The sequence below is a fragment of the Mustela nigripes genome, chromosome 1, assembly GCF_022355385.1.
Source record: "Mustela nigripes isolate SB6536 chromosome 1, MUSNIG.SB6536, whole genome shotgun sequence".
Classification (NCBI taxonomy): Eukaryota; Metazoa; Chordata; class Mammalia; order Carnivora; family Mustelidae; genus Mustela; species Mustela nigripes.
Genome location: NC_081557.1, coordinates 206,276,922 through 206,292,338, shown reverse-complemented (window position 1 = coordinate 206,292,338; position 15,417 = coordinate 206,276,922). Strand labels below are relative to the sequence as shown.

The following is a 15,417-nucleotide window of genomic DNA, read 5'->3' as shown; positions in this document are numbered from 1 at the left end:
CCCTGGCATTCCGGCCTTCGAAGCGGATGGATCACAAAGTGGCTGTTTACCCTGAGGAAGGCCCCGTGCTCTTCGGAAGCAGAGACAGAGGGCCTCTTTGAGGTAGCAACCCATCTCACAGTCCCCGAAACACAGATTGGTTTAGGACTTAGGTTTTACTCGCAAAATAAGTTACATCTGTGTGGAGTTCCCTGAAACAGATGGTGGTATGTGTAAAAACCCCCAGTCCCTGTGTATCAGAGGAGCCGCTATGGGACCTACAGAGCTGAGACCCACTGTGTACCAAGGGCACCATCCTAAAGCGCTGCAACTTGCACGTTAAAATGAGGCTAATAGTGGTAGTTTTGTGAATGGGAGTCATTATACCCTCTGACGACTTCTGAGATGTGGTTTGAGGTTAAATTGAGTGTGCTGGAACTACCACTGAAGGTGCTAACAACCTGTTTCACAGAAAAGCCCAGCGATCTGCCCATTTCTCAGCCCATACTCGATCAGCAGTGCCTGGCCTCTGTCCAGGAGCAGCTTAATGAAAAGACAGTTGGAGGTGCTTGGAAGACATGCTGCCTATGGCCTGAGAGCAGCTGAATGTCCTCTCTCCTCTCCACCCTGGTGCTCGTTCCCCCCACCTCTGCTGCTGCTAACTGCTCCCCAGACAGCGATGCTCTCTTCAGTCCGCCCCCACTTTTGACCCGCATCCTAATGCCTCCTCTCTCCCCTTCCCCGCCCCCCTCCCACATCAGAACTAACGCCTCCCTTCTCTTTTCATGCACTGTGCTTCTTTTTCTGTTGCAGTGCCTGTTTCATGAGTCATCATGTACTTTCTCTCTTTGGGTTATAAGCTCCTAATGGAAACAGACTGTGCCTTCGTTGCTTGCGGGGCCAAGTGCTTGGGGGGTCCTGAGTGCATGTGGTAGGAGGAAGCCCCACAGACAACTCAAGGGTCGCTGCTCCAAGGAACCTGCCCAGAGAGCCTTCGGAGGGGAGCGTCATGCACTGGGTCCCAATGAAACACTGAAGCTGAGCTACCAGAAATGGGAAACAATCGTGTTGTCAGCCTTCATCTGTTTGTTTGTTGTCCCTGCTTTGTACCCTTAAATATTCCTTTGTGTACCTTTGTATTTCACCTGGTTCCAGATTGGAAAGAAGGAAGAAGAGGGAAGAAGTGAGATTCTACATCAACCAGTCCATATTCCTTCACTTTCTAGTGTGTTGATGGATTTATGTGTTATCAGAATTCCAGGTTGTCTTGGAAGGTCTCAGCGGCTAGGCTAGAACGGGACGCAGGGACGTTGTGGGCTTGTCAGCCAGCGGCCTGCTCCCAGTCCCAGGCTCTGGGTATGGGTGCTCCAGTGTAGAGCTGGGTGGAGCTCACGTCCCTCACGACGGGAAGGCTGAGAGCCTGAGCCAAAGGACAGCGTGGGGGCTGGGCAGGGACCAGAGTGACGATGGTGTCTGCCTTGCCACTCTCACACCGCCTGGGCAGTCCAGGCAAGCTCCAACCAGAGTCATCTTCCCCCTTTTTCTGAGAGAGGGCGGTCTGGGAGCCCTGTGGTAAAGGTCACTAGTGCAAGGCCACCTGGCTCAGAGCAAGTGGACCAAAATGTAGGAACTCTAGGGGCGCCTGGCGGGTGCAGTTGGCAGAGCCTTGACCCTTGATTGCAGGATTGTGAGTTCCCAAGCCCTGTTAGGTGTGGGGGTTTACCTGAAAAGAGAAAAGTTAGAATGTAGGAATTTTAATAGAATTGGTGTCCAGAAGCATGGATTCTTTTCAGAAATTTAGTTCAGTCGGTACAACAAACATTTTCTGATTACTCATTACATGCTCATCACTAGAGTAGGTGTCATGTACAAACGGGTCCCCGTCCTTACACTGGAAGAAGTCAGTCTAGTTACAAAGACTGCTTTGGAAGTAGTCATTTACTTCAACTGTAGTAGGTCATTTATTCACCTGGTTCTAATGCAGATGTTATGGGAGGGTGTGTGTACCGCAAACAGGGTGTTCTGTGGCAGCTGCAAGCTTGCGTCCCAGCGCGGCTTTCCAAGGCTGTTTATGTGTGTAGAAGCAAAGATACATCCATATATGTTTCCTCTTCTGTTTCTCTTCTTGGAGAAATGGCATTTTATTATAATCAGCCTTTTTGATTTTCTGTGTCCTGTTCCACTGTGTGGACAGATGTACTAGGGTTTATCGAGCCAGTTCCTTACATTTCAGGGCATCCGGGCAGATGTAGTTGGAGGGAGCAGGGGAGGTGGCATGGTGGAGGTGACCGCAGGCGGCCTCGGGAGCCCAAGGAAGCCGTCTTAGCAGTGAGCATGAGTGTGAGCGCAAGTGTGGAGGGACGCTTGTGGCACACACCTGGGGTGGCTCACACCTGGGGTTGCACACATCCGAGCATCCCGGGGCAGGAGGGTGAGGAGGCGGCAGGGCACTCGAGGCAGAGGGACCAGCATCAGCAAAGACGAGGGGGCATCTGCCAGTGGTCAGTTCTTGGCTTCTGAAATACAAAATGGGAGGTGAGGAGCAGCACAGTGTGCCTCCCGTGTCTGTCTGTGCGTAAGTTTGTGGTGTAAGGGTTCTCCTCGTCACTGACCTGTTGCCACTGTAGCGGCACGTGTGTCCAGGAGCACAGAAGAGCAGCAGAAAGCTTGGGCTGCCTTCCGGAGTTTGCAGTCCAGTCCCGGGGAGAAGGCTGTTTTGCTCACAGTTTGCAGTGGCATCAGAAGGCTCTGATGAGTGGAGGGGTGGGGGGCCCATCCTTGGGGTATGGCACCTGGCCCCCCCATGCCAAGTGGTGTGCCCACTCTGCCCTGGCACTATTATCCCGCTGAATGCCCACAGTGACCTTCTGTGATGGGTTTCTTTCCTCCTTCCCGGACTGTGAAGGCCACATAGGCCCAGAGGGGTGGAGTCCCTGCCCCTGAGCCCACCGTCAGGGACAGAGCCTAAGTTTTTTGCTCTGCTTTGCCACACAGCATCTCTCATTGGTCTCTGGCCCTGTGACCCAGGTGTGTGGGAGTGGACTGTGAGTGAGGGGCACTTCTCTGTGCTCTTCCCAGAGTAGAACTCAAAGAGGAACAGCAGGGACCTTTGTCTTCGCAGACCCAGGAGGACTTAGTAAGAGTACAGAGAGGTGCCTACCCAGCTTCCAGCTTCTAAAGACTTTCTGGTATCCCGTCTTTGCTAGAAAACATTTCTGGTCAGGCTTTCTGGCTTAAATTGTTGTCTTCTCTGTTACTTCATGGTTTCATTCATCATTGAGTATTTTTGGGGAGCATGCCCTGTCTGAGTGCTGGCCTGGGTGTGGGGGACCAGCATAGAGCACTGCCCTGGCTGGGTCACATTCAGCGACAGCCTGTGGCCTGTCACGCATTGTGCCAGTGTGCCCGCATCTGGAGAGGGCGGAGAGCTGGCTCAGGGCTGCAGCGCAGTGGGGCACCTAGAGGACTGGGTGCAAGAAGCCGGAGCTCAGGGTTGGCTTCTCGATGAAGGTGCCGTCTGAAGACAGGCTGGCAGGTGAGAAAGCGAGCCAAGCAGCTGTCGGGGGAGAGGGAGAGCGGCACAGGGACAGCGGAGCCCAGCCCGCCCATGGCTGTGGCCTTGTCTGGTTTTCTTCCCTCCATTCCCTGTCAGCCAGACACGGGAATCTGTGCATCCAGAAGAGGCTATTTAAGCAAAGCATGGTCACTGCTGCTGTGCAACGATGTCCTAAGATGATGCATGTTCATCAGGGGGGTACTCCGTGTAGCGTAGCACAGAACAGGACAGAGAACTCTGCCTTAGGAACTGACTTTCAAGGGGAGGATGCAGAAAATTTCCTAAAACTAGAGCAGAAACCGGCATGACTTGAACAGGATGGGGGCAAGCGGGGTGGAGGACCGTGGGCCACATAATCAGGGACCTGCATCGGGGGAGAGCCTTTCCTTCAGGTGAGCGGACTCAAGCATCCACTTTGTGCAGGCCCTGTGCTGGAGACACAATCAAGGCATGGGCTCTGCCCTAACGGGCTTCCTGCCTCTCCCACTCTACTCTTGTCTAGCTTCCTCTCGTTCATGCTGACCTCTCCAGCCTGCTCTCCCAGCCGTCTCCCACATCCTGCGATGAGTTCTCTCTCCCTCCCTTTCTTACCCTTGCCCCAACTCCCACGGTCTTGGGACAGGGTTGCACGAGTAAACACTAATCGTTGCACAGCTGCTGGGGACATTTTCTTTTGCAGGTAGAAACTTGCTGCCTCCAAATCCATCTGCCTGCAGTGGTGCCTTTGGGAGGAGGGCAGCTCTTCTGTCCAGGAAGCCCTCTTGCTCCTTCCAGATAGTGAGAGGAGGTGCACCTTGGAGAGAAGGCTTTTCTGGAAAGGTCTAGGGGTTTTGTGAATTATATGCTAAATGCAGTTAATGTCCTTCAACTAGCCATGGACCTTGGCTGTTGTGGCTTTGTTTGCATGAAGCTGAGTCTTGTCCTGCTTACATAACAGAGGGGTCCTGACTACTGTTGTTGGAGGAAGCTGGGGGAGAACGTAGTGAAGTTAACTGGCCACGCTGGGTACACGGTACCGTTTTCCTTCAGTGTCTCACTTAAGAATATTTCTTCCTGCAAAATTATGTGAAGTGAAAAAAAATGAAGGTTTGAGATGTTTCCTGTTAATTAAATAATAAACTCATTGAATCAAAAGTCTTTTACCCGTAAGACAGTTCACATGTAAGAGAAAAGCAAAGTCCTGTAAGAGAACTGACAGTCATTGTTTGCTAAGAGCACTCAGGTTTTAAGCTTGAACACATGGTGAGAATGTCTTCTGAAGCAGGGGGCGCAGACGGGGTCCACAGGCCTTCTTTGGCTTGAGTCCCAGCATCCTCTGGTTCTCAGCAAAGCACATAATGGAGTTAAAAAGCCATGGAGGTTGGTAATTCTGCCTCTTCAGTTTCTTTCATCCCGTGCTGTCATCTTTGACTCCTTCCTGCAGAGTGTGTGAAGAAGAGGGTCCTCTCTCTTCCATGGAGCGTCTCATACCAATGGACACTTAGGGTCACCCTTTTATTTCTCTGCATTTCCCAAATCTAGAAATCTGCCTTGTCTTGGATATTAATTGGGGATATTTTGCCTTGAAAGGGTTTTGTCGTGTCTTTTTTTTTTTAAGATTTTATTTATTTATTTGACAGAGATCACAGGTGGGCAGAGAGGAGGAAGCAGGCTCCCCACTGAGCAGAGAGCCTGATGCAGGGCTCAATTCCAGGACCCTGGGATCACAACCTGAGCTGAAGGCAGAGGCTTTAGCCCACTGAGCCACCCAGGCTTCCCTTGTCCTGTTTTTTAAGAGATCTTCATTCTCAAAAAAACTTCCTTTATATGTTATGAACACTTTTTTTTTTTTTTTTTTTTTTTAAGATCTTATTTGAGAGAAAGAGAGCATGAGTATGGGGTAGGGGCAGAGGAAGAAGCGGACTCTCTGCTGAGCAGGAAGCCCAGTGTGGGAGGCTTAATCCTGGGACTCTGGGATTGTGACCTAAGCCTCCCAGGTGCCCCAACCCTGAGGCCTTTTGAATTTACTTCGTTGGGGCACCCAGCTGGCTCAGTCAGTGGAGGATGTGACTCTTGATCACAGGGTTGTGAGTTTGAAACCCACATTGGGTATAGAGATTACTTAAAAGTAACATCTAAAATTAAATAAATAAATTCACTTGTCTAGAACAATATTAAAAATGAAATTCATCAGTTTAAAAATCCTGGATTTATAGTTCCTAGTTAATAATATTTGAATTTTCTCCTTTATCCTGAAAGTTTATAAACTTTTTTTTATATTTGTTTAACCTAAACAGTTTCCCGTATTGAACACTGATGTTCAAGGAATGAATAGGAGTCAAGAAAAGCAAACCTGGTGGGAAAAAGCCTTGTACTCTCCTCTCTTTCCTGCGTCAGAGTGTGAAGGTAAGGAGGCCTGTGTTAGGTCATTGGTTCATCATTTGGATTTCTCGTCATTAAGAACAATACATTCTTTCACTATGAATAGCAGTTCGCCAGGCTCTTACTGGAGGCTTCTGGGTGGTGGCATTGTCAGGCCCCGGGGACGCAGAGATGAGTGAGGACTGGAGCCAGCCCTTAGCCTAATGTGGGGAAAGGCATGGAAATGCATAAAAGCAGGACTGGCCTTTACCAAGGCCTGTTCAAGATCTCTGTGAATCCTGGGGGAATCACCTGTGGGGGGATCTTCAGGAAGCTGCCCAGATGGGGAAGGTGGGGGAGGGCAGACCCCGTGAAAGGGTCAGCTTGCAGGAGGGTAAGAGGGTCTCTGGGCCCAGTGTTCCCAAGTGGGCCCAGCTGGGTGGTAGCTGAGGCCGGAAGGGCAGGCAGGGAAGAAGCCTGGCTGGAGGTGCGGGAGTACCGCTGGTATGGGTGGAGTGTGGTATGCAGGCAGGGACGGCCACTGAGAAGACAGCAGATTGGAGGCTGTCAGGTCTGTGTGTGTTTTAGGACAGTACTCGCAGCAGAGTGGAGAAGGGATAGAATAGCTCTGGTACCAGCTGGGGTTCTGGACCCCTGGTACGGGCTGTCTGGGAGGCCTGGGTCAAGGCCTTGCCTCAGGTCCCGCAGGGGTAGTATGGGAGGACAGCATGGAGAGGTCTCAGTCGAGGACTCCAGGGCCTCAGGAGTGACTCTGAGGCGTGAGCAGCAGGAGGGGGTGGAGGGGCACCTGCAGGGGGCAGACAGAGCATGAGCACATTGGGTGAAGGGGATTTGGGTCTGGGAGCCTCCTGGGAGGACATGCCTGGCAACTATGAAAACTCCACCAGCCTGGTGGGGAGTGAGGGCTGCGGAGGGCATGCCACCGGCCCCGGGTTGGCGTGGGCTGTGCCATCTGACAGTCTCTGCCATCGGAGCTGGAAGTGGCACATACCCCATTGGTTAGTATTCACACGTGCACGTGTCCGTCGTTTCTCCCGGTTCATGTAATGACCATGGAGCCCGTGGCGCCGCTCACTGCCTGCCATGCCTGGCTCGGTCCAGCTCTCGGGCCGCCAGTGCTGGCCTCCCTGTGCAGCCTGGCCTTCACCAGTGGTGGGGGTGCTCTTTGCTTCTCTCTGTGCTGTGAGCCCCTGAACGCCCTCGCCAGAGCCTGCCTTCCTCCTTCCCAGAGGTTCGCTGGGTCAGAAAGAGCACAAGGCGGAGTCTTCATTTTTAGCGTCTTTATTTAACGGCATTTATTAGAGAGTGGTCATTCTGCTTCTGAGCTAGTATCTGGGCTGCCTTCTCTGGTTTACAGTGCTCCCAGGCTTTCCTTTGATGTAGGCCCCACTGTAGCTTTGGGAGGCGGCAGCACTAGTTTGCAGATAAGGAGGCGCTGAGACTCCGGTCTGACGGTTCGTCCAGAATCCTGCACTAACTGGCAAGCTTAGGCTCGCATCCAGACCATCTTCCCTCGGTGCCCAGGGAGGCGCCAGGGTCAGGGGAGCCCAGATCTGGCTGTGACATAGATCCATTCCATGTACCCGGCGAGTGTCCAGTCACCGGTGAGTTTAACAGGAATGCAGCTAAGGGAGGCCCAGTGCCCCAGAGTGGTGCAGCCAGATGGACAGGGGGAAGTGGCAGTAGGCAGTGCTGGGGGTCCAGAAGACCAGTCCCTGTGGGGGTTTAGGATGGCTCTCAGATGCTGAGTTCAAGCTTCATTAATGTGTCAAGGGCGTCTTGGCAGCCTTAGTCTGGTTTCTTGTCATTAGTTAGGAGTCAGTCCTGACCTTTAGCCTGGGTCCTTAAGGGATGGTTAGTGCACGGCGCTTGTTTTGATGTGAAGTGACAGAGAGACTATCAGTGGGTAGATAATGGCCACCAGGCTTTGGAATGACTTTTGCCTCACAGCTATGCATTAAATGCCTGCGCAGGTGCCTTGTCACTGTGACATGACCAGCCTCACTCTCTCGGCCTGTGGGGGTGGGGTGAGCTGTCTCAGGAGCAGGTTGGCCAGGAAAATGGGGAGCCTCTTGCCCTCTCAGCATGAGTGACTGGAGTCTCTTGTAGCCTGGCTGGGGGTTAATAACAAGCCCCGTGAGTCAGGGGTGACCTGGCAGCTCCCAGCCTCCCTGGAGGAGAGGGATCATCTGTTTTTACGGTAAGGCCAGGAGGTGGAGACTCGGAGTGAGCCAGCTGATCGAGGCACCCTGCTGCTAGGGCGCCAGTCTGAGCCCCGCATCCTGCCACCTGTGCCTTCATGGTTGTAGCCGCATGCCGGTGTTGTTTATGGGCCTGCCTTGTGCCAGGCCCTGGGGGCCCTCCTGATGAGCTAACATCCCAGCACCAGCAGAGGGAGTGAGGACATGAGCCCTGTGACAGTGGGGTCCACCTGCAGTGGGAGGTGCCCGGGCAGCAGCTCTGGCTGGTGCTGGAGCAGAATGTGCTTGGTGTACCCCAGTGTGCCTGGCAGAGGGGAGCAGCGCGAGAGCACGATGGGGACATGGTCTGCCGGAAACCAGCAGCCAGAGCATGAGGGCCTTGTGCACCCCAAGCCATGAGGGGTCTGTCCTGAGTCGTGGTCTCCAGAGCTCACGCGCTGAATTCTGAACCTTTGGAAGGCTCATTCATTGTAAGTGTGTGGGTGTTAGCTCAGTCTTCTGGAGAAAGCCCTGCAGGGAAACCATACAGATAACAGTTAAGGGTTCAGGAGACAAAACAGAGCTGGAGCCCAGGGCCTCCATGGCCAGCTGGTAGACCTGGGGCAGTGACCAGACCTCCTGTGTCTCCATTGTTTGGGTTTGTAGAAAAAGACTAACAATAGTTCCTCCCCAAGGGGGTACTTCTGACAAGTAATGTGCATAGCACAGGCCTGGCACGTGGTCCTAACCTGGAACACGGGAGCCGTCCATGGGCAGATCACAAAGAACATTGTCCACAGTTACCACTGCCCATTCCTGACACCTGTGGTGTCACGAGCTACTTTTGTACATACAGAATCCTGACAGCAGGGCTGGGAAGTGCAGGAGTCAGGGAGGGCTGGCTCCAGCTCCACCCAGGGCATATCCTAGTCCAGGAGACCATTACTGTTCCTATGGTGACGAGCTGGCAGGGTGCATGGGGCCCATGATGCTTGGTCAGGTGAGCTGAGTGGGCGAGCCAGCTGGGGTCTTGGTTCACCAGCCAGCATGCCAGCGCTGTTCTTGAGGCTGCCTGCGCGTCATCTCTTCTACTGTGCACAGGACCCCTGGCAGGCAGATGGTGACCCTGTTTTAGAGCTGAGGGAGCCAGGGCTCAGAGAGAGCCAGTTACATCGCAGGTGAGTGCAGAAGCAGGGGTCCGCTCATGTGTGTGTAGCCCCGGTGTCCGGGTTATTTTCGTGAACCTGAGCCCGTGACTTCGAGGTCCTGAGGCAGGCAGAGAGAGCTAAAGGTCATGGAGAATGTGATGTGGCCAACTCCCAATGGTACGAGGGCACAGCGGTCACTGAGCATCAGTCCTGTCCGCTCCTGTGTCACACATGGGGAGCATGTCATCTCCTTGAACTCCTCGTGGTAACTGGACCACAGTCAACAGGAAACATGCTTCACTGGGGGCATTACAGGACTTGCACACGGTGATTTCAAGCCAGGGTCTGCCCTGGGCCTACCAGCTGTCTCCTCTCTCGTCACTGTGTGTCCGCAGCTGTGTGGGGGCGCTGGTCTGGATTGAGACTGGCAGCGGTCAGCCCTGGCTGCGCATCAGAACCACCTGGCCCTGACCAGATCCGCCAGGATCTCAGGTGGGGCCTGGGCTGGCGGGCTAGGCTTCACGCTCCCAGGGCTGAGAACTTTTGCACTAAATGATCTGTTTGATTTCTTCTAATTCCATCTTCCAGTTCCATCCCCTTCTGTGGGTTGCTTGCCTACTCAGACCACAAGCCTCCTTTCTCTTCCCTATCCTTCAGATACAGGGCAGATGAGCTTTAGCGTGATGTTGGCTTGAGAGGGAACAGACAAGGTGGTTGCTGTTCGGTCTTTCCCACTGCACTCCTCCTGTCGGAAGCCCCTTTGTTCATTTGTTAGATGAACACACATGCACTGCATCGTCTGTCTCCCTCTGCACTCCGTACGCTTGTGAGAGCTCAGGCCTTGTTGGTCTTTATCCTGTGTTCCCAGGGCTTACCCTAGTACAGGTGTGCTTTGTTGAATGATTGTCTCATGCTGGTTATGCCAGCCCGTCTTTTAAAAACTCAATAAACAATTTATTAGAATTTTTAAATGGACATAGCATTTTGCTTGTGCATACCTGACTGACTGGTGTGCGCGTGTCTGCTTTTAGTGACTGTTTAAACTCTCCAGAGTGTTGGTAAACCTAACTGATCTGACTCAGCAAAAAATGAAACAAAAATGTATGTTTCATAACTGTGTCTTAATGAAATTTCCCCCCCTTTCCCTCTTTTCCCTTCTCCATTCAAAATGATTAAGACTGTTATACAAATGCCAAGGGAGAGAATGGTATAGAAGAGTGTCCAGATGGTAAAGACATACCCAGTAACGAAGAGCGTCTGTTAGATTTTAATAGGGTAAGTGGACTGTCCTCCTCCTTACTAACTTACTAACAGCCACATCTCCTTGCCACTCAGGCTGGAGCCTGGGAGCCCTGGGAGCTCCCCCCCACCACTCCCCTGCCAGTCCCAGGTGACCCAGCTCCCAGGCCCTCAGTCCCCGCCTTCATCTCCTCCCACCTTGTCCGCTTACTACCAAGGCTTCCCACACTCCTGCCCTCGCTACCCCCAGTCTGTCATTCCCAGTGCTGCCGCTGGTGATTCCTGCCTACCAGTAGGACTTTGGCACTCCCCCAGAAGCCTTCTGGTGAGCTCCAGGGATGGACCCCACCTTCCTCTGCCCTCACCATGCCCTGTGTGGCACTCTGGCCTCAGTCCTGACACCGGGCTGCTTTTGGTTCCTGTAGCACTGCTTCCCCACCAGGCCTGTGAGCTCCTGCTAGGCAGGCAGGCGGGTGAATAAGGACACCTGTTTCTTTTCTGTGTCGGCGCTGGTCCTGTGAGGACTTTTCCCCCAGGGTACCCTAGGGTGTTGGCACCCATGGCCCTATCTTTCCCACCTCTGTGGGGGGTGCCCTGTGGCACCCCCGCTGCCACACCCATGCTTGGGAGCCGCTCTCTGGCCCCTGGCCCTGACCACCCCGCCCTCCCCTTCTCCTACCTCCTGCACCCTGTCCAGGCTGAGCACCCCTCGCTGCTCCTCACGACGCCTGATGGGGGACTATCCCTGTGCCATTCTGCATAGATTCGGGACGTCCTGTCTCAGGTCGTGCAGCCTCACCACAAAGTGCAGACCTGAGCCTTGAGCCTCCACGGGGACTCAGCCACTCCCGCTCCTAACCAGAATGGCCTTCTGTCCCTGCGCCTTGCCCAGAAAAAGGCCCTGTCGTGCTCTGCCCTCGTGTGCCTCTGGCCTCACATCCTCTCTTCTCCTGTCCTTCCTTGTGCCTGTCTTCTGCTGCTGCCTCAGAGGTCCCAACCAGGGACAGTGCTGCCATTTGGAAATGGGGGGTGCTGGCTACTCTGAGGAGGGGGTGGTCCTGGGTTCTGTGATGGGGGTTCTTGTGACTGGGGAAGGGGTACTGCTAGCTAGTATGATGGGGGGTGGTTACTGTTGGAGAGGGGCATTGCTAGCTACTGTGACGGGGGTGTGCTGGTTACTGGGCGGGGGGCGTTGCTCGTTACTATGACTTGGAGAGGCGGCAGGATGTCGCTGGTTACTATAACTGGCTGGTGGGTGTGGCCCGGTTTGGGCCACTGAGGGACAGGAGCTTTACTGATCACCTCGGGGTGGGGGGCGCGGCATGGCAGGTGGCCGTGGAGAGGGAGGATGATGTCACTCATGTCTGACGGGGTTCGGGGAGCATTGGTAGTTGCTGTGACTAGGGAGGGGCTTCCATTTGTAGTCAGTGTCCTGGGGGACAGAGATGCTGACCATCTGGTGTGTGGGGGACAGTCCCACACAATAGAGAGTTTTTAGAACTCCGGTTTCTGAAGCCCAGCCCCCAGGCAAGCTCTGGCTGTTCCTTACACAAGACTTGCTTCTTGGCCTTCAGGTGAGGACGCTTCTCAGAGGGCCTCCCCTGCCACAACTGTCAGAGAAAGAGAGCATGTGTGTGTGTGTGTGTCCCCTGCCTGCGCCTCCCCTATCGACCACAGCACCCCGTTTACAAAAACCATGGTGTGCCGTGCTGTTGCTTGGTCAGTTTGCTATGGGCTCTCCCAGAATGTGAGCCTGGGGACAACACAGCTGCACCGACCTCCCCTGGTTCCTGGTGCTTGGCCCAGCCCCCAGCGAGGTGGCCCTCATACCTTGGCTCGTGCAGTCAGTCCTCACACTTGGAACGTTTTGTCCCAGGGACTCAATGTACAGAATCAGCCTTTTGGCCGCTTTCTGAATCGCAGAGGAGAGTGTGGTGGTTTTGCCCCGAAGCAGTGCAGCTCTTCGTCACTTGTGGGTCTCCCCAGGAAGCCAGCGATTTGCTGTTTGCCCTCTGTATGTCGGGAGTGTTTCATGTAGCCCTTTGGGAAAAAAGTCTGGCTTTTGATCTGTTGAAAACTGTTTCTTTCATCCCAGGTGTCTTCTGTTTATGAAGCAAGGTGTGCAGGAGAGAGAGGTGCCGGAGCAAAACCCAGCGGCTTCCGCAGAAAGATCTACTCCAGCGCCAGCTCCGGCTCGGATGGCTCCGGCTCGGAGGGCGGAGGCGAGTGGGTGGACCCTGGCGAAGAAGAGCTCTTTTCTCGAACTCATCTCTAATCCTGCAGCATAGTACAAATTATTTTTTGAGAGCGATATGTGATGGCAAATACCCTTTTGTGAGGCCTGTTAATCTAAAGCAACAACTTAGGTTTCTTCTTCAATTAACTGATTCAGATCAGCAATTATCTTTCTCTTCTTGCTTATTTTAGAGTTGAGGACAGCTATCCTGTTGAAGATTTTTTGTTTTCCAAGCTGTTGAATTCTTGGCTATCTGAAATAGACTAGATTGTGTTGTCAAATCAAGAATGGGTGTGCATGTGCTTGTCTAGAAGCAACCCTGCTTTCCACATCTTGACCGCAGTTGCTGTCTGTCCTTCCAGTTGCAGCCCCGGTCACTGTCACCTTAGCGCCGCGGTGTCCGCGGCCACTGCCGCTCTCCAGAGACTTGAGCTTTGAAACCTTTAGGCTTTGTTTTCTCTGAACTGGGATATAACACCCACCCCTGCCATGGATCAGGGTCTTTCTCAAGGCAAGAGGGAAGCATGGGTGACTCGTCCACGGGCTTCACAAGGTCAGCTCTCGTGTACATTTGCCGTAGGAGCCACAAGGGTATGCTTTTAGAGACTTACAAAATACTGTTTTCTCTCTTAGGATTCTCCCCCCTCAAGTATCATGGAAGATACTATGGTTTGTGACTTTCTTGCTAACTGGAGGAGCCAAGGCTTTGAGGTGCGGGGTAGCAGCGGAGGCAGAGCAGGGCAAGGGCGTACTCCCAACCTGTTTGACGTTGTGGTGACTTTTGCACCAAATGCCCTTCAGGGTTATTTGTGGTGAGGGTCTTAGTTGCAGATCATGATTTTCTGGCGACCTCCATTGAATCGAAGCCTCCAGAACTCCAAATTATAAGTGTCTGATATGCAGTACAGGCCGCCTCGTCACCCCAGAGAAGCCCTGGCTACTACAGCTAGCCGCTGTCAAGGCTGTGATCGAGTAGAGCTTAGATTTCATTTTGTGTTGGCGAGAATGTTCTGGGCAAGTTCTGTGTGGTGGGTTGGGGGCGGGCAGAGATGTCCTTTCTCCAGACCTTTGTGATGGCTTCATGGGACTCGCTTCCCGCTCTCCGTGGGGGCTGAGCAGTCAGTCCGTCTCCTCCAAGTCCTGTCCATTCAGGATGGCTGCCACCTCGAGTTTCCACGCCGGTGGGCAGCAAATGAAGCTACGAGGAGCAATGTTGTAAAACCAAATTGTTATTCTATTTAAAAAACAAACAAACAAAACCTAATGTGTAAAATCAGTTTAGCATGTCTGTAACACCAGGAATGGCAGAGAAGTCTGGCGTGGACGAGATGGCTTCACCGCAAGTCTTGGCAGGTGGTACACACGTACACTTCGCTAGCTGGGAGCTGGAGTGGCTGGGCGATCCCTGGTTTGCTCCGAGCTGTGGGTGCAGTTGCCTGCTTGTAACCGAGGACACAGATGACTCCAGGGCTGCAGAGCCGCCCTGGCTTCAGTGTCCTCACTGGGAGAAACCCAGCAGACGGCGGGCTGGGGTCTCACCACACGCCAGGGCTTGTTCGTACTCGGCACATCTTATGACACTTTAAAGTGTGTGTGTGTGTGTGTGTGCGCGCGCGTGTGCGTGCACGCGCGCATGTGTACGTGTGCAGGGGTGTGTGTGTGTGCATGTAAGGTTTATGTTGCTGTTATTTATTTACAGACTTTATAAGGTTTTATGTATTTTTCTTTCTTCCAGAGCTTCCTAAAAAGTGATTAGCATCTGCACTGAAATATAATTTAACAGCAAAGGCAAAAAAGAATTGGAAGTTGTAAATTCCTAAATCACTACAGTGACGATCATTCTAGAAATCGTTGCTTATGTAGCAGAGACCAAATAAATGTATTTCAGATACAACCTTTAGCTCAGTTGATTTTGGACAGCTGCTTTTTATCAAGACAGGGCTCCAGGTGGCCGAGGTGCCGACTTCCTCATGCACTGGCGGGAAGACAGTGCACCTTCCACGGGGAACGGGGATGGATCATAAAATGGGCAAGGGGATTAACAGATTATGTATTTATTTGTTTTCATAGCTAAATGGCTGAAGTCCAGAGGCTTTCAGCAACAGAGTTGAAAGTGTGGTTTTTAGTTTTGTGAATGGATGATCACAAAGAAAAAGCATTTTTTTAAAAAGTTGGCAAAACGCTGAGACGCACTGTGGTATGACGCGCCTTTGCATATTCATAGCACTGAAGTACCCGTGTTCCATTCCTGGGCTGAGATTTTTTTCCCCGTGGTTGTATTGTTCTGATTTCACGTACACCAGAGTAACTGATTTTTTTGTTTTCTTGTGGAGTTAACACCAAATAAAAATTTCAAAAAACAGTTGGTTGTCTTTGTTTATCATAGCAGAGGATCTTTTGTAGAGTCTGCAGCCTTAGTGACCTGCGTCAGGAGAAAATAGAAAGCATCCAGGTCACATCGTTCCAGATGAAAGGCATGCAGCTCTTAACGGGCATTTGCTCGGAATGCTGGTGCACTGCTTTGCTGGAAAAGGGAGGGGGGGTGCCTGCTGGTTAACGAGTCGCATGCCCCCCCCCCCAACCCCAGCTCCTGCCTGAATCCAGCAAGAAACATGTGATTTTTGTCCAGAGGTATAGACAAAAGTTCCATCTTCTTTGTTACGGGGAAAAAAACCTGTTAACACGATCAACGTTCATTGTAGGAAAAGAAATCAGTGG

At 52.7% G+C, this 15,417-nt stretch overlaps 1 protein-coding gene across 3 annotated transcripts in view; it reads left to right on the top strand.

Moving 5' to 3' along the window:
• Positions 1-15,061, top strand: part of KIAA0232 (KIAA0232 ortholog) — an 85,501-nt gene extending 70,440 nt beyond the window's left edge. For 2 of the 3 annotated variants that reach the window (XM_059380451.1, XM_059380460.1), the window contains 3 exons: positions 5,812-5,920; positions 10,402-10,499; positions 12,559-15,061. In XM_059380451.1, coding sequence (XP_059236434.1) covers positions 5,812-5,920; positions 10,402-10,499; positions 12,559-12,738 — 387 coding nt within the window. In that variant the 3' untranslated portion in view covers positions 12,739-15,061. The remainder of the gene's footprint in view (positions 1-5,811; positions 5,921-10,401; positions 10,500-12,558) is intronic. The other variant, XM_059380456.1, reaches the window with a different exon arrangement.
• Positions 15,062-15,417: the final 356 nt, after the last annotated feature.